The sequence below is a fragment of the Pogona vitticeps genome, chromosome 13, assembly GCF_051106095.1.
Source record: "Pogona vitticeps strain Pit_001003342236 chromosome 13, PviZW2.1, whole genome shotgun sequence".
In the NCBI taxonomy this organism is placed as follows: Eukaryota; Metazoa; Chordata; class Lepidosauria; order Squamata; family Agamidae; genus Pogona; species Pogona vitticeps.
In genome coordinates, this window is record NC_135795.1 from 14,853,247 (window position 1) to 14,872,517 (window position 19,271).

General features: G+C 45.5%; 1 protein-coding gene across 1 annotated transcript in view; it reads left to right on the top strand.

Annotated features, from left to right (window-relative positions):
• The window catches only part of LOC110090495 (vitellogenin), a 52,695-nt gene continuing 33,424 nt past the window's right edge, over positions 1 to 19,271 (top strand). The window contains exons 1-3 of the mRNA XM_078381558.1: positions 1 to 181; positions 4,326 to 4,486; positions 12,414 to 12,484. Of these exons, the coding sequence (XP_078237684.1) occupies positions 124 to 181; positions 4,326 to 4,486; positions 12,414 to 12,484 (290 nt within the window). The 5' untranslated portion in view covers positions 1 to 123. The remainder of the gene's footprint in view (positions 182 to 4,325; positions 4,487 to 12,413; positions 12,485 to 19,271) is intronic.

A 19,271-nucleotide genomic window follows, 5' to 3' on the forward strand; every position in this document is an offset into this window, starting at 1 on the left:
AGCTAAAGCAGTCAAATCCTGCTTTGTAAAGGAAAGGTTCCTTTCACTGCCCTTCTGTAGAATTGCCTCTGAACGGGGAGATCTGATGTGAATTTTGCTCATGCTGACAGAGATTCCAAAGCCATGGAGTTTCAGCACATGATAATGTTATTATCCATTGTTGTGACTGGCGTATCAAGGTGTAAGTAGAAGAGAAGCAACACTGTTTTATGGCTTCAGTAATTGTCCCTCTTTTTTCTTTCTGCTTTTTCTCTCTCTTTCCCTGTCAAGTTGAAGTGTGACTCCTGAACAGTGATCTCATTTGCCTGGCATTCAATTTGTGTAGGGACTTGCAGTTTTGCTGAGAAACTTGTCTTTAACTTGTTTTCAGAATGCATGTTGTCATTGTGCCTTTTCATCCTCTGCTATTTGTTGGGAGGTGATTGGAATTACACCTGCTCAAACTGCACTTACATGGGAATACAGGTCTGGTCACCGAACCTATAAAAGGATATATTGTAGATCTGGAAAAAGTGCAAGGTTGGGGGGAAGCCATTCAAAATGCTTGTGATTCTGGAACAAATCTCCTGTAAGGAATCATAGAATAATGGGGCTGGAAATGTTACAACATTTTGGACTACTTGGTTTAAGGTTTGGTTTGGCTTGGTTTGGTTTTGGGAAGGCAAGAAGGGCACACATGATTTAAAAGGATAAAGCTAAGGCATGGTGTTGGAAAGATGGGTAGGGAGAATTTTTCTCCCACTCTTGTAATATGGGAACCCAGTGGTATCAAAGAGTAAAACTGAATGCTGAGAGATTTAGGACTAATGAAAGAAAATACTTGGGTGTACTTAAACTGTGGAATTCACTGCCACAACATATAGTGACACTTGCCAAGTTGTGTGGCTTTTGAAAAGGATTGAAGAAATTCATGATGCTTAGAGCTATCAATGGCTGTATAACTCAGTCAGTTGGAAGTTTGATTCCTCACCATGCCTGTCAGAAGAAGAGCCAACCTATGTAGCCTTAGGCAAGCTGCACCGTCACAGAAGAAAGGTAAACTATTTCTGAGTTGTGTATGCCTGGAAAACCCTGAAAGGGATTGTCACGAATTGGGCTATTAATATCAATTTATCAGGATAATACCACTATTAGTATCAGAGCCAAGAAGCCTCCATATGTCAGTGCTGGAATATGTGTGACAAGGTTGAAGTGTTTTATCTCCTGCAGGCAGGCTCCACATAGGCAACGGCTGACTACTGTGTGAACAGAATGACAGACTAGCCTCAAATTTGGCACGTGGGCTCTTCCTATGCTCCTCACAGAGCACCGTCCACAGCTGTGAGGAACTCCAGATTTTGCAGGACAGCAAAAGATTTGGGGGGAAATCAAAGGAGGAAGAAAAATGAGAGCAAAAAGCCTAGCAGAGACTGGTTATGATCTATGTATATTCTATGCTGAATAGAATCGGGTAAATAGAGGTGCAGGATGGACAGATGAAACTGCATGCAAGTTTCTTCAAATGCCTTTTCTGCAGCTCTCCTTAGCTTGTTGTCATAGGAACACTGGAGAATGTAAAGCATAAAGCCTCCTTCATCTCTCATTGCACTGGTGAGTAGACAAGGTGAATTCCCAATAACAAACCATAACATGATAGTTTACATGTAAGGGCTCTTCAGAGGGCTTTCCCCTTCTGGATAAACAATATGAACTCTGCTCTTCCTCATCCTGATGGAATTGGGTTTTTGGCGCTAAAGTCCATAGTGAGGCATAAAATTCAGTAGGCAATCTTAGACCTACCTCACAGGGCTATTGTGAGGATAAGGAGGCTGTGCTCACATACTACAGTCTAGCCAGTTTCACTTGGTTGTTGTGCAGAAAGCCTTCTGTATCGTGGAATGTGGAATAATTTCCTCACTCATGTACAGCAGGAGGCACTCAGCACTAAGTATTTCTACTATCAGCTGAAGACTTACCTATTTCACAATTCCTTTCCTTTCATGTTGCCAATTACCCTTGGGTTTAATGAGCCACACATTATTATTGCATTGCTTTATCATTGTTTATTTTCATCAGTCAGATTGATTATGTTTTTACATGCAGATGTCTTGAAAATGAAAAGCAGCATAAAGATAAAGAAATAAATGCAGACTATGTATTTGCAGGGATGCTGGCACGTGCTCTGGTCAGAGCCGTGAGTCCAAAGCCTCAAGTCCGAGTCTCAAGTTGATGGACACCCCCCCACGCCCACACACACACATACACACACACCGGGGTGCATGAGCAGACAGGGGGCCGGGCGGATGCATGCTGAGAGACAGCGGGCTAATCTCCCTTCCCAGAGGTTTGTTTGTTTAGTCGTTTAGTCGTGTCCGACTCTTTGTGACCCCATGGACCAGAGCACGCCAGGCCCGCCTGCCTTCCACTGCCTCCCGGAGCTGGGCCAAATTCATGTTGGTCGCTTCGATGACACTGTCCAACCATCTCATCCTCTGTCGTCCCCTTCTCCTCTTGCCCTCACACTTTCCCAACATCAGGGGCTTTTCCAGGGAGTCTACTCTTCTCATGAGATGGCCAAAGTACTGGAGCCTCAGCTTCAGGATCTGTCCTTCCAGTGAGCACTCAGGGTTGATTTCCTTTAGAATTGATAGGTTTGTTCTCCTTGCAGTCCAGGGGACTCTCAAAAGCCTCCTCCAGCACCACAATTCAAAAGCATCAATTATTCGGCGGTCAGCTTTCTTTATGGTCCAGCTCTCACTTCCGTACATCACTACAGGAAAAACCATAGCTTTGACTATTCGGACTTTTGTTGGCAAGGTGATGTCTCTGCTTTTTAAGATGCTGTCGAGGTTTGTCATCGCTTTCCTCCCAAGAAGCAGGCATCTTTTAATTTCGTGGCTGCTGTCTCCATCTGCAGTGATCATGGAGCCCAAGAAAGTAAAATCTGTCACTACCTCCATATCTTCCCCTTCTATTTCCCAGGAGGTGATGGGACCAGTGGCCATGATCTTAGTTTTTTTGATGTTGAGTTTCAGACCGTTTTTTGCACTCTCCTCTTTCACTCTCATTACAAGGTTCTTTAATTCCTCCTCACTTTCTGCCATCAGAGTGGTATCATCTGCATATCGGAGGTTGTTGATATTTCTTCCGGCAATCTTAATTCCGGCTTGGGATTCCTCCAGTCCGGCCTTTTGCATGATGTATTCTGCATATAAATTAAATAAGCAGGGGGACAATATGCAGCCTTGCTGTACTCCTTTCCCAATTCTGAACCAATCAGTGGTTCCGTATCCATTTCTAACTGTTGCTTCCTGTCCCACGTATAGATTTCTCAGGAGATAGATAAGGTGGTCAGGCACGCCCATTTCTTTAAGGACTTGCCATAGTTTGTTGTTGTCGACACAGTCAAAGGCTTTTGCATAGTCAATGAAGCAGAAGTAGATGTTTTTCTGGAGCTATCTGGCTTTCTCCATAATCCAGCGCATGTTAGCAATTTGGTCTCGAGTTCCTCTGCCCCTTCGAAATCCGGCTTGCACTTCTGGGAGTTCTCGGTCCACATACTGCTGAAGCCTACCTTGGAAGATTTTGAGCATAACCTTGCTAGCGTGGGAAATGAGTGCAATTGTACGGTAGTTGGAGCATTCTTTGGCACTGCGCTTCTTTGGTATTGGGATGTAGACTGATCTTTTCCAGTCCTCTGGCTACTGTTGAGTTTTCCAAACTTGCTGGCATATTGAATGTAGCACCTTAACAGCATCATCTTTTAAGATTTTAAATAGTTCAGCTGGAATGCCATCACCTCCACTGGCCTTGTTGTTAGACAAGTTTTCTAAGCCCCACTTTACTTCACTCTCCAGGGTGTCTGGCTCAAGGTCAGCAGCCACACTATCTGGGTTGTCTGGGATATCCAAATCTTTCTGGTATAGTTCCTCTTTGTATTCTTGCCACCTCTTCTTGATGCCTTCTGCTTCTGTGAGGTCTCTCCCATTTTTGTCCCAGAGGTTGGCCCCTGCCAATGTGCATATGCCAGTCTATCAGCCGGGCAGCGGACACATGGGCAGAGGCAGCAGCTGACTCCTGGAAGGGAAACCGGGCCTCCTGCCTCTGAAGATGGTGGTGGCGTCAGTGGCAGGTCGGGAGATCCACAGGGACTTGGCAACGTGATTCGAAAAAATGGGTCGAAGTCGCAAGTTGAGTCTGAATCTTCAGAAAAAAATATATCCCTGAGTTGAGTCCAAGAGAAGTCGCTGGTGTGACCTAAGTCATACTGGAGAGCAAATTGTGACTTGTGAATCCCCATCCGTGTATATTTGACAAATAAATAAACCTTGTCCTTGTTTTCTTAGATTACGGGGCACTGAGTCTCTCAACAGGGTCAAGGTTAAGCTATAGGTATTCCACATCCACAAACACGTTTCTTCAAGGCAGAGCTGACAAACGTAGCGGCATCTCCCTGGAAGCCACCGTAGTGGTTGAAGTGCTGGCAAAATGCCATCGCGTTTTACAAGTAAGTATGACAAGACCTCAGAGAGCATCCTCTGGATGGAAAAATGTGCAGTTGGCATAAATGTGTGTAGCTGGAAAGCCAGTAAACATGATCTTAGGGAAAAAAGTAGGAAGAGAAAATAGGCACGTTATACACTGGAGGCCAGTGTTGAATGGAAGGTTACGAAAGCACAAGAATACAGAAAGCCTTGCAGAAGCTTTGAAAGGCTTCAAAGGCTATTGTAGGTCTGGGAGGAGGGGAGCCCTCGGCCAGACTCTAACTGGTGGTGTTTGCTTGTGTTGAATGAAATTGCAGTGAATCACAGCAATAAATTGTTGCTAATTAATGACGTGCTGCTTATGTTTGTTTGTTTAAGATATTTTCACCCTGTCTTTCTCCTTAAAAGCACCCAAGGTGGCTTACAATCATTAAAAGACAATATTGAATGCTAAGAACAGTAAGTATACAAATACTAAAAACGGTAAACAAAAACAACACCAAAACACATTCAAAGCAATAAGGCACAACAATCCATTTAACAACCCCACTCGGGCAGCCAGTCACTGAGGGGAAACTTGCCTGAAGAGCAAGGTCTTCGCCTGCTTGTGGAAAAGGGAACAAAAATGGGGCCAGTCTGGGAGAAGTGAAGTAGAAGGCCCTGTCCTCAAATGCACCTGGGCTGGGGTGGGGGAGAGAAAGGCCTCCCCTGACGATTCCTACCAGTCGGGCAGGCCCATAAAGAGCGATGCGGTCCTCGGGGCACCTTGCATCCCAAGCCACTGAGAGCTTTATACTGTAGATTAGAACCAGCACTTGGAATGGGGCCTGGAAATGGATTGGCAGCCAGTGGAGCTGCTCAGGTTGTTAGGTGATCACATAATCATAGAATTACAGGATACTGAAGTTGGCAGGGCCCTATAAAGCCACCGAATCCTACCCCCTGCTCATTACAAGAATCCAAATCAAAGCAGATCTGACAGGTGGTTGCTTAAATTTCACTTGAATGCCTCCAATGCTGGAGCACTCACCACCTCTCAAGGTCATTAGTTCTATTGTTGTACTGCTCTAACAGTTGGGAAGTTTTTTTTCTGATATTCCCCTAAAATCTGGCTTCCTGTAACTTGAACCCATTGTTGCGTTGTCTGCACTCTGGGATGATAGAGAACAGATCCTGTCCCTCCTCTGTATGATAGCCTTTCAAGTATTTGAAAAGCGCTACCCTATCTCCTATCAGTCTTCTTTTCTCAAAGCTAAACATGCCCAATTCTTTCAGGCATGGTTCTGCTCACAGGGCTTGGTTCTGCTTGGTGTTCTCTGTGAATACACACTAATGGGTTAATCTGTGCCTAAGCAGAGCAGTCTCAGAAACTTCTATCGCTTTAAGCACTTGGTGCCGGGACCTCTCACATAGGCTATATAACCACCTCTGGCACCCAGTGCCTCAGTTCCTTTTGTGTCTGCAGCTGTAGCAGCTTGTTAGGAACTTTGCATGTAAAAAAACCAATTCTAATCCTTACCTTTCCTTTCTCTTGACCTCCCTGGCTTGATCTTTCTTCAGTAACTGTGAGTAACCTGCATAAACAAGTGGATAATTGTTAATTAGCCTCAATAAGAGGTTTGTTTAAACAAGTTGTTTCTTCTGCCTGGGGGAAGAGCAGCAGCCTGTGCTCTTTTGTAAGAGCTTACACAGCCGGCTTTGAAGCAGCGCCTCCGGGCTTTTGTCTGAGAAAAGTTTCTTTGGCCTTCTTAACAACTGCTCCATAAAGGGGGTGGGGGTGGGAAGCTGCTTCGGAAGCCAAGGCAAACAGGCTCAGGAGCAACAACAACTGCATCCACCCCTTTGCAATCTTCCTCTTTGGGCTCAAAGTAGAAGAAGGCGGCATCTGAGGCTGCTAAGTCTGGCCCTAGTTTTGCCCTTGGGAGAAGAAAAGCGCCCCCTGCAGCTCCCACCACCATCCCACCTGTCATTCATCAATGGGCTTGTTCACACAGCTGCAAAGTCTGCCGAGAGCTTGGCACCGAGGACGGAGATATCCCGGCAACACATGGTAGCCCTAGATTTGCCCTTGGAAAAAGAAAGGGCCCCCTGCAGCTCCCACCACCATACCCACCTGTCAGTGATATTCCTGACTGGGGTAACACCTCTTTGGAGCTTGGTGAATTAGCGCAGAACGGCCCTCATTCATCAATGGTCTCGTTCACAAAGCAGCCTGCGGTCTCACTTCAGCCGCTGACGCCAGTGGAGGCTCATAGGAAAAGGACTCATAAGAGCCGACCCAATCGCAGGAACCCTGTGGCCGTCAGGTGGGCCCGAGAGGTTTTCCCTGTTTGTCAATGGGGTCCTATCACGCTGACAAGTTTGAGCGAGACCCGTCCTTTTATACAGACCCATATTTTCAGCTTTGGAGCGATGAGCCTTATCCGCCACCTTTTCTGCCGTCACCACCTCTCCACGCTACCTGGCACCGTTTTGAGCCACAAGCCGAGGAATGCCATGTGCCTCCACCTCCACCTCGAAAGAATAGTGCTCCCTTGAACTTGGCTCCAGCAGCTGGAGCAAAGCGTCCGCAGGTTTGACTGAACCCGCAGTTAACCCATTCAGACTTCTCCCCAAATCGTCAGAAGGACTTACCTTGTTTGGATTGGGATTCACAAGAGTCAGAGAGGAAGGAAGATTTTCCAACCAGTCTTCCTACATCCATGTCAAGGAAGACAGATAAGGTGTTTGAGGACATTGTGCAGGACCAGACTCCACCCGTTCGTCTTGGATTCATCCCTTCCTTTTCTGAACTTATGAAGGACGCTTGGGCTAGGCCCTCTACTTCTTATCAAATCTCAAGGAGGGTTGAGATTTTATATAAGCTTTCTGGGACCGATGCTGTTTGCCTCTTGCAGCACCCTCTTCTGAACTCGTTCATAGTGGACAGCATGCAAGACAGAGCCTGGAATCGTTCAAATGCTTCTCCCTCCGATAAAGAAGGTTGTAAATTGGACATCTTTGGTCGGCGATTTTTATCTCTGGCCTCCTTTGTCCTTCATGTAGCCAATTACTCTGTTGCCATGGGCACCTATGATTGCCACTTACGGCATTTGGCACTGCCCATTCTGCAGGCAGCTCCTGAGGACCTTCGCAGTCAGGGCCTCTCATATCACCAGGAGGCAAGGAAGCTGGCACGTCACGTGCGCATTGCTGCTCGTCATGCCTTGGAAGCAGCATCCAAACAACTGGCCACTGCCATCTCTTTGTGGCGGCATGCTTGGCCAACATCTTCCAACATATCAGAAGACTCGAGGGCATGGGTCGAGGACCTGCCGTTTGATGGAGTAGGGCTTTTTGATCAGAAAACTGATGATATTCTTGATAACCTGCTCAAGCTCCGGAAAATGGCACGGCCTTTTGCGCTGCAACAACCTCACACAAAAAGAGTACATGGGGACGTTCCTATCAGCCTAGAGCATCCCAGGAACATCAAAGGCCCCAACCCCAAGGTTACCAACCGCCACCCCCTAGGCAGCGCCCTGGCCAACAAAACCGCAGGTAGCACCGCAAAACCAAACAGTCTCTTTAATGCACCTGACTTCTCTGTCGTTGACCAATCGGGCCATTGAATTTGATATATTCCCTGTCACAGGCCACTTTAAGGCCATCCTCCCCTTTCCCCCTTTGGAAGATGAAATTCAGGCCTTGTTACAAAAAGATGCCATTGTTCCTTGGCACCACCCCCAAAAAGGATGGAGGCCTCCGGCCCATCCTTGACCTTAGAGGCCTGAATTCTTTCGTGACTCCACAAAGATTCCATATGGTTTCTCTGGACTCTGTTATTCACATATTACATCCAAGGGATTGGTTTACCGTATTTGACCTGAAAGATGCTTATTTTCATGCTAGCATCCGGTCAGACCATCAATGCTTTCTCAAGTTTTCAGTTGGAGGAATCACTGTTTACCCATATTTGAATAACTGGCTCCTGGTCGCTGTGTCCAAATCACAAGCTTGTAAATACACGTCCTTGACACTGTCTCTTTTGTCAGCGTTAGGACTAAAGGTCAATATAGAGAAGTCAACTTTGCAAACCTACACAACGTGTAAATTATATTGCTTCAACTTTGGATGCTTTCTTGGGGCAAGCTTTTCTCCCTGACAACAAGATTGTGAAAAAGCTTGGTGGTTATGCTCCTTTTCTTCAGGTGCTTGGATCCCTGCCTACAGGTCCAGCGACTTCTGAGGCCGACGGCATCTACACTTGTGATACAGCATATTCGACTGAAGATGGTATCTCTCACTCTTTTAGATGCCTTGCGACCACCCATCCACGTTGCTCCAGGTTACACTGGTACTTGCTGCACAACTGCACAGGTGGAGACCCCCCCCAACCTACGGATACGGAGATGCTTTGGTCTCTTGACCCGGATAGTTCAGTTAACTGAGGATACCAGCCCGTCAGGCTGGGGGGCTTGTCTATGCCCCCATGCTGTCCATGGCCGCTGGTCCACGATAGAAGCCGGGCTCCATATCGATGTGCTGAAGCTGCTGGCAATCACCAAGGCCTTTCGAGCCTTCGAGCCCCTACTCCGTGGTCGGATGGTCCAGGTCGCGTCGGACAATGCCGCTGCAGTTTATTATATAAACAAGCAGGGCAGCACTCACTTGGTATGCCTTCTCTTTCACACCACCAACCTTTCGGAATGGTGTTATGCTCGCCACGTTTATCCAGTGGCTGTACAGTGGTGCCCCGCACAGCGAGGTTAATCCGTTCTGGATTAACCTTCGCTGTGGGAAACATCGCACTACGGAACAGAAAAAGGCATTGGAACACATTAAACAGCGTTTAATGCGTTCCAATGCCATAAAATACTTACCGTTGTGCGATGTTTCCCAGGGGCCGGCAGCCATTTTCGCGCCCTCCCCTCGCACAACGAGGGCGCCAAAATGGCTGCCATCAGCTGTCCGGCGGGTCCAAAATGGCCACCGGAACAGCCGAAAGGGCCCGGGGTGCAGCGTTTTCGCGCCCTTGGTAAGCAAGGGGAGCGCGCGAAAACGCTGTCGGAAGCCCCGAAATGGTTGCGCGCAGCCATTTCAGGGCTTCCGCAGCGTTTTCGCGCGCTCCCCTTGCTTACCAAGGGCGCGAAAACGCTGCACCCCGGGCCCTTTCGGCTGTACCGGCGGCCATTTTGAAGCCGCGGGACAGCTGATCGGCGGGTCGCAAAGCGAAGGTCGGTAAGCGAGCAGCTTACCGACCTTCGTTCTGCGATTTCCCACCTATACGGGCACCGTTTTGCGATCGCATTTGCGATCGCTAAAACGGCCTCGTAGAGCGAATTCATCGCTCTACGAGGCGCCCGTTGTGCGAGGCACCACTGTACATTGATAGGCAGGAACAATTCCAAAATCACTGAGAGCTCACTCTACTAGAACTATAGCATCCTCAACGGCCTTTCTTCATGGAGTGGACATCGCGGATGTCTGCCACGCTGCCATATGTGCCACTCTGTCTACCTTCATCTCGCAGTACCGCCTGGATGTCTGAGCAAAGGCTGAGGCTGCGGCAGGTTGAGTTGCCCTGGCTTCAGCACTTTCCTGACGTCCCTCCTCCTGGTTAGTCAGCTTGCTAGTCACCTATTAGTGTGTATTCGCAGAGACCACGAAGGAGAAAAAGAAGTAAGTTTTTTTTCCAGCCCCCTGAATATCCTCTGAACTTGTTCCAATTTGTTAGCATCCTTCTTGAAGTGGACACAGTACTCTAGATGAGGCCTAACCAGTACTGATTAGAGGACTAGCACCTCACGACATTTGGAAACTATACGTCTATTAATGCAGTCTAAAATAGCATTTGCCTTTTTTGTAGCCACATCACACTGTTGCCTCCTATTTAGCTTGTGATCTAGAACAATTCCAAGATCCTTCTCGCTCATCATATTGCTGAGATAGCCAGATATCCCTCAACTTGGAACTGTGTGTTCAGTTTCTTTTTCTGAGGTGCAGTAATTTGCACCTACAGTGGTACCTCGACTTACAAACTTAATCCTTTTTGGAACCACGTTTGTACATCAAAAAGTTCGTAAGTCGAAGTACTATTTTCCGTTGAAATGCATGGGAACGGAATTAATCCTTTTTTCCTTTGGAGGTCTCAAACGGCTTCCTCTGATGTCGGGGGGGAAAGCCCTTTGAGACCTCTGAAGGCGCCGATTGCTCCGTTTGCAAAAAAATGGCATTGACCTGCAAACAGAGCCTCGACCTCGTTTGTAGGTAGAGGCTCTGTTCGCAAGTTGATGCCAATTTTTGCGAACAGAGCCATTCGTAAATCAAAAAGTTTGTATGTATGGACGTTGGTAAGTCGAGGGTTGATTGTATCCCTGTTGAATTTCATTCTTTTGTTTTTAGCCACTCAGACCTATATAGATCATTTTAAATTTTGTTTCTGTATTCCAGGGTGTTAGCTATTCCATCCAATTTTGGGTCAAAATTGGTTAGCATTCTCTATGTCTCCTGATTCAGGTCATTAATAAAAATGTTGAAGAGCACAGGGCCCAGGACACTTGTTACATCCCTGTCAATATCCGCAGTTACAATCTGGCTGCTCCATTTTGGACTTGTTGAAGTTTCTGAATACTTTCCAGAGGCAGTTCCAGGTAGAGCGTGTTACACAAATACATCTGGGATTTAACTAAGGCATACAGTGTGTCATTGTGGTCCAAATCAGATCTCTCCAGGAATGGGCACAGCTGGTATCCTCATCTTAATTGTGCACAGGAATGCACCCTCATTAAATAGCAATAATTTGCCACCGTAGCTTATGCAACATCTCCTGTACAAACTAAGTTACCAATTGGATTCTGGTCAGTGTTTGCTGTGAAAACAGGCATATTTCAATGAATAGCTATATAAATTTATTGCTGGACATATAAACATTTATAAAATAACCATGACTAAAGAACAGATAAGAACATCTTGTAGAACAGAATCTGTAGAATAGATGCTGACTCCTGTGGAAAAACCACCGCTAGTGCAGGATGTAAACAGGGAGCTCTGTGTTTGGCTTTCTGTTACAAAAAATAATGAAACATTTACAGCGGTGCGTCGACTTACGACCATCCCTACTTACGACCATTGCGAGTTACAACCAGCTCTGGCTGAAAAATTTTGCTTCGACTTGCGGCCGGGGCTTCAACTTGCAACCAGGAAAAGGCAGGGGGAAAGGTGGGAAATTCAAACTGTTGGTGGCGAAGATGCTGTTTCTTTGTAGCTCTTTTGCCCCAACAGTTAGGGAAAGGGGGCGGTGGCGGCAGCCCAGCGCCAGGAGGCTGAGCCTGGCCGGGCCGCTCCGGCTGCTCACCCCGGCCTCGTCCTCTGCCATGGCCAGCCCCGCCGCCGCCACCTTGGTGGAGGAGGCTTCGGACTGGTAAGGTGCTGCTTTTTGCTTTTTAAAAACTGTTCTGGGTGGCTTTTGCAGGGTGGGCTTGGGCTGGGGCGGTTATGTTTCTGTGACGTTTTGTTGTTTTTTGTGATTTTTTTTTTTTGCAGTCCCAGTGTGGGACTTGCTCCAATGTTTATTTTGGGGTTTTGTTTTTGTTTTTTGTTATTGTTGTGTTGCAGCCCCAGCGCTTTCCTATGGGGCTTGCAGTGTTTTATTTTCATTTTATTTTATTTCTTTGGTATTTTTTTTAAAAATGCTGGAACGGATTAATTGCGTTCCCATGCATTTCAATGGGAAATGGTGCTTCGACTTACAACCATTTTGACTTGCGTCCATCTTCTGGAACAGATTATGGTCGTAAGTCGAGACATCACTGTATTTTTGGAGAACAAAATGTTTCAGAGGATCTTTGCACTGTTGGAAATGTTGCTTTTAAAACTGTTCATAAAATTATATATTCTTCCCATGACTTACGCTGTTTATACTAGATATAATTAAACACAGACTTTAATTGGTGCTGTTGTCCTTTCCAGCTGCAAGATGTACAGATCAAGATAATCTTGGAATCCAAGGAGAAATTGCACAAGGAAAATGTCAATTTAAGGTAAAAATAAATTGTTCTCTCACTTTGGAAGAAAAAGAAGTTGAGGGGAAACTGGTACTGTATATAGTTTTTTATATTATTTAGTAATATTAATGTTTATGCATAGCATATTGGATTGGACTGAGATGAATTTTAATTAAAAATGTTAATAACATGATGTTTAATGCAGGGAGGCCCACTGTGGGATTGTCTGTTTTGAGTGGGAAATCATCATAAGAACATGAGAATAGTCCTGCTGGGTAAGGCCAAGGGCCCGTCTAGTCCAGCCTCCTGTATCTCACAGTGGCCCCACCAGATGCCTCTGGGAGCACACGAGACAACTAGATAGCTGTCTCCTGATAGAAACACAGAATCATAGAAAAGTGAAGTTGGAAGGGGCCTACAAGGACATTAAGTTCAACCCCCTGCTCAAGGCAGGAATACAATCAAAGCCGGGTGATTATCTAATTTTTCTTGAATGCCTCCAGTGTTGGAGCACTCACTAACTCCTGAGGTAACTGGTTCCACTGTCATACTGCTTTAACAATTAGACATTTTTCCTGATATTCAACCAAAATCTGGCTAACCTGAGCCCATTGTTGCGTATCATGCACTCTGGGGATGATCGAGAAGAGAACTTGCCCCTTCTCTGTATGACAGCCTTTCAAATATTTGAAAAGTGCTGTCATATCACCCCTCAGTCTTCTTTTCTCAAGGCTAAACATGCCCAGTTCTTTCAACCTTTCCTGATAAGGCTTGGTTTCCAGGCCCCTGATCATCCTTGTTACTTTCCTCTGAACTTGTTCCAATTTGTTAGCATCCTTCTTGAAGTATGATGTCCAGATACCCCCTCCCCTGCATCTGGCATTTTGAGGTGCCTTCCTTTTAAGCCTAGAGTATACATCCCCAGCATGACTTGTAACCTGTAATGGACTTTTCCTTCAGGAATCTGTCCAGTCCCCTTTTCAAGGCATCTAGGTCAGATGCCATCACCACATCCTGTGGCAAGGAGTTCCACAGACTAACAACACGCTGGGTGAAGAAATATTTTCTTTTGTCTGTTCTCACTCTCCCAACACTCAATTGGATTGGATGTTCTAGTATTGCATGAGAGGGAAAAGACCTTCCCTCTATCCACTATCCATCCCCTGCATAATTTTATATGTCTCAATCAGGTCCCCCCTCAGGCATGTTTTCTCTAGACGAAAGAGCCCCAAAGGCTGTAGCCTTTCCTAATAAGGGAGGTGCCCCAGCCCAGTAATCGTCATTTTTGTACAATTGGCAGGAGTGGATAAAATGTTTTTCTGATCTGGAGGAAATTGCTTTTGTCTGTTTTCTGCCAGTGTGATCGCTGATCTGATACAAAAAGGCACTTGCGAGGGCATCAGTTCATCTTAACCAAAAATTGCCTAAGTATTTCCTTAAAAAAAAATGTTTCAGCTCAGCACTGGAACACAGCATTACTACAGCATTTAGAAAACTAAAATTGAAAAGGAAGAACAGAAATCACCAATTCACACCTTGTTAGGACCTTATCAAAGGTAGATCCTGCTGTTGGAGCAGTATGCAAACCGAGCTCTTTGTCTCTGCTCATGCAAATTGTCATCTGGATGGCTACAGGGATTTCACCCCAAGAAACCCAAGGCTGGAAAACTGCAAATCACAGCTGAGTAAACTGTTCTGTCTTCACTGTACTGACACCCTGACTGCCAGGGAAGAGAGCATACACTAAAAACAATAATATATCAGTACCTGTGAAGTACAACCACGGCAGAATGAATCTCAAGACTTCATGGTAGATGCAATGCCAAGAGGACAAGGTGACAGCCTGTGGCTTGAATTAGTAATAGGGAGACTTCAGGTGAGGGACGTGGTGGCGCTGTGGGCTAAACTGCAGAAGCCTGTGCTGCAGGGTCAGAAGACCAAGCAGTCATAAGATCGAATCCACGTGACGGAGTGAGCGCCCATTGCTTGTCCCAGCTCCCGCCAACCTAGCGGTTCGAAAGCATGCAAATGCGAGTAGATAAATAGGTACCATCTCGGTGGGAAGGTAAACAGCGTTCCGTGTCTAAATCACACTGGCCATGTGACCACGGAAGATTGTCTTCGGACAAACGCTGGCTCTATGGCTTGAAGAGCGGGATGAGCGCCGCCCCCTAGAGTCGGACACGACTGGACAAAATTTGTCAAAGGAACCTTTACCTGTAGACTTCAGGTGTGTGGGATCTACTTTCTATTCCCCTGGAATCCTAAGATCCAGAAACTTGTTTCTTTGGCCACTTTGTTTGTTGAACACTGAGTCCATTTTAGTATAGAGATATGACAGAATTTTCATTAATAGGAAAGAATCTTACAGAGTTTTCTTTGGTGGCTCTCTTAGGACACAAATAAAACATCCGATGAAAAAGGAAAATGAAGAGACCCCCCTCTCCTATAGATTTGAGAGGGAGAGACTAAACTATCCAACTAGCAACAGCTGCTAGCACATCTCCTATATCACACCACCACCATACCTTGAAACAACATGCAATTGAGAGAGACTTAAGATCAACCTTCCTGTTCCTCTTTTCCTCTTCACCTCCTTACCTACAGAACTCGCTTGTGGCATCTTATTGCAGTGGTTCCCAGCCTTGGGTCCCCATATATTCTTGGGGACACCACCCAGAAATCTTGTTCAGCACACCTAGTGGTAAAGACCTCTGGGAGTTTTAGATCAAGAACAGCTGGGGACCCAAGGTGGAAACCACTGTCATTGGCTGAAGAGCAAATGTTCCCAAAAACCTGTGTACGTTTTTGCACATCTGCACACTTTTTATACATTTTTGGTTAGTCTAGAAAGCTTGTTCTTCTTGTTTAGTTGTTAAGTCGTGTCAGACTCTTCGTGATCCCATGGACTAGAGTATGCCAGGCCGTCCTGCCTTCCACTGCCTCCCAGAGTTGGTCAAATTGATGTTGGTAGCTTCGATGACACTGTCCAACCATCTCGTCCTCTGTCGTCCCCTTCTCCTTTTGCCTTCACACTTTCCCAACATCAGGGTCTTTTCCAGGGAGTCTTCTCTTCTCATGAGATGGCCAAAGTATTGGATCCTCAGCTTCAGGATCTGTCCTTCCAGTGAGCACTCAGGGTTGATTTCTTTCAAAATGGATAGGCTTGTTCTCTTTCCAGTCCAGGGGACTCTCAAGAGTCTTCTCCAGCACCACAATTCAAAAGCATAAATTCTTTGGCGGTCAGCCTTCTTTAAGGTCCAGCTCTCACTTCCGTACATCACGACAGGAAAAACCATAGCTTGGACTATGCGGACCTTGGCGGCAAGGTGATGTCTCTGCTTTTTAAGATGCTGTCTAGTTTTGTCATTGTTCTCCTCCCAAGAAGCAGGCGTCTTTTAATTTGGTGGCTGCTGTCATCATCTGCAATGATCATGGAACTCAAGAAGGTAAACTCTGTCACTGCCTCCATATCTTCCCCTTCGATTTGCCAGGAGATGATGGGACTTTGATATTGAGCTTCAGACCATTTTTGAGGCTCTCCTCTTTCACCCTCATTAAGAGGTTTTTTAATTCCTCCTCACTTCCTGCCATCAGAGTGGAATCATCTGCATATCAGAGGTTGTTGATATTTATTCCGGCAATCTTAATTCCGGTTTGCGATTCCTCTAGTCTGGCCTTTTGCATGATGTATTCTGCATATAAGTGAAATAAGCTGGGAGACACTATACAGCCTTGTCATACTCCTTTCCCAAATTTGAACCAATCAAGTTGTTCCATATCCAGTTCTAACTGTTGCTTCCTGCCCCACATAGAGATTTCTCAGGAGATGGATAAGGTGATCAGGCACGCCCATTGCTTTAAGAACTTGCTATAGTTTGTTGTGGTCCACACAGTCAAAGGCTTTTGCGTAGTGAATGAAGCAGAAGTAGATGTTTTTCTGGAACTCTCTGGCTTTCTCCATAATCCAGCGCATGTTAGCAATTTGGTCTCGAGTTCCTCTGCCCCTTTGAAATCCAGGTTGTACTTCTGAGAGTTCTTGGTCCGCATACAGTACTGCTGAAGCCTGCCTTGGAGGATTTTGAGCATAATCTTGGTAGCGTGTGAAATAAGTGCAATTGTACGGTAGTTGGAGCATTCTTTGCCACTGCCCTTTTTTGGGATTGGGATGTAGACTGATCTTTTCCAATCCTCTGGCCACTGCTGAGTTTTCCAAACTTGCTGGCATATTGAGTGTAGCATCTTAACAGTGTCATCTTTTAAGTTTTTTTAATAGTTCCACTGGAATGCCATCACCTCCATTGGCCTTGTTGTTAGACATGCTTTCTAAGGCCCACTTGACTTCACTCTCCAGGATGTCTGGCTCAAGGTCAGCAACCACACTATCTGGGTTTTCAGGAACATCCAGATCTTTCTGGTATAATTCCTCTGTGTATTCTTGCCACCTCTTCTTGATGTCTTCTGCGAGTTCCCTGCCATTTTTGTCCTTTATCATGTCCATCTTTGCACAAAATGTTCCTTTAATATCTCCAATTTTCCTGAACAGATCTCTGGTTTTTCCCTTTCTATTATTTTCCTCGATTTCTTTGCACTGTTCATTTAAGAAGGCCCTCTTGTCTCTCCTTGCTATTCTTTGGAAGTCTGCATTCCATTATCTGTAACTTTCCCTATCTCCCTTGCATTTTGTTTCCCTTCTCTTCTCTGCTATTTGTAAGGCCTCGTTGGACAGCCACTTTGCTTTCTTGCATTTCCTTTTCTTTGGGATGTTTTTTGTTACTGCCTCCTGGACAATGTTACGAGCCTCTATCCAAAGTTCTTCAGGCACTCTGTCCACCAAATCTAGTTCCTTAAATCTGTTCTTCACTTCCAATGTGTATTCATAAGAGATTTGGTTTAGATTATACCTGACTAGCCCAGTGGTTTTTCCTATTTCCTTCAGTTTAAGTTTGAGTTTTGCTATAAGAAGCTGATGATCAGAGCCACAATCAGCTCCAGGTCTTGTTTTTGCTGACTGTATAGAGCTTCTCCATCTTTGGCTGCAGAGAATATAATCAATCTGATTTCAATATTGCCTATCTGGTTATGTCCATGTGCAGAGTCGCCTCTTGTGTTGTTGGAAAAGAATGTTTGTGATGACCAGCTTGTTCTCGTGACAAAACTCTATTAGCTGTTGCCCTGCTTCATTTTGACCTCCAAGGCCAAACTTGACTGTTGTTCCTTTTATCTCTTGACTCCCTACTTTAGCATTCCAATGCCCTAGAATGAGAAAAACATCTTTCTTTGGTGTCAGTTCTAGAAGGTGTTGTAAATCTTCATAAAACTGGTCAATTTCAACTTCTTCAGCATTGGTGGTTGGTGCCTAAACCTGGATTACTGTGATGTTGAAAGGTCTGCCTTGGATTCATATTGAAATCTTTCTATCATTTTTGAGATTATATCCCAGTACAGCTTTTCCCACTCTTTTGTTGACTATGAGGGCTACTCCATTTCTTCTATGGGATTTTCTGCCCACAATAGTAGATATGATAATTGTCTGAATTGAATTCGCCCACTCCCATCCATTTTAGTTCACTGGCGCCCAGCATGTCAATGTTTATTCTTGCCATCTCCTGTTTGACCACATCCAATTTACCAAGGTTCATAGATCTTACATTCCAGGTTCCTATGCAGTATTTTTCTTTGCAGCATTGGACTTTCCTTTCACTTCCAGGCGCATCCGCGTCTGAGCGTCCTTTCGGCTTTGGCCCAACCACTTCATTAGCTCTGGAGCTACTTGTACTTGTCCTCCGCTCTTCCTCAGTAGCATGTTGGACGCCTTCTGACCTGAGGGTCCCATCTTCCAGCGTCATATCTTTTAGCCTTTTGTTTCTGATCATGGGGTTTTCTTGGCAAAGATACTGGAGTGGCTTGCCACTGCCTGCCTGGATCGCGTTTAGTCAGAACTCTCCACTATGACCTGTCCCGTCTTGAGTGTCCCTGCACGGCATAGCCTATAGCTTCTCTGAATTACTCAAGCCCCTCCACCACGACAAGGCAGCAATCCATGAAGGAGGTCTAGAAAATTACCACCTCAATATGGATTTTTGGAATTTATTTTATCCACAGCTTTGGCTGAGGACACTTTCTTGATTGGCTCTTCAGAGAAAACATTGAAAATACTATATTTTTCTTTCTTTTAAGTGATGCAGCATGTGACCAATAGTCTACCAGAACAGAAATTTCACTTCCCCTACCCCACTACTAAGGAGCAGAGGAAATATTCAATTTGCTGATATCCTGAAATGGCTAATTTGTTAAGCCATTTCATGATATTGGAAGGACCTGGACTTGAAATTCAATATGCCACTTGGATGACCCAGTGCATATTTGCGTCTACAACAAGAAATCTCCTCCCTAAGTGTGAATGCCAGTATTGGAATTATTTATTCAAATTTGCAACTAAAAAACAGCAAAATGCTAGAATGAGCAACTGGAGTGTGGACGAGTCCCATGAGATCTGGAGATTGGCTGGGGTTCTGGAATTTGTCTGGGGGATTGTGCTCCCAGAGCCCTTTTTCTGGTTAGAAAGCATAGAAGCAAAGTCACCTGAACAACAGGAAGGACAAAGCAAAGGGATGGTTTTGAAAACACTTGGTGAGGGAGCAGCCATAGGTTTCCAACATTGGTGTAGCTAACTCTCTTACACTCTAGAAGATTCTAAAAAGCCTCACAAATTTACTTTTAAAAATCATCAGTAACAACAGTCTAACACTCTGAGGTAGTCCATTGACTTCTGATGTGTTTTGCTGACTGAGGACAAGTTCTCCCTATGCTAATTCACCAG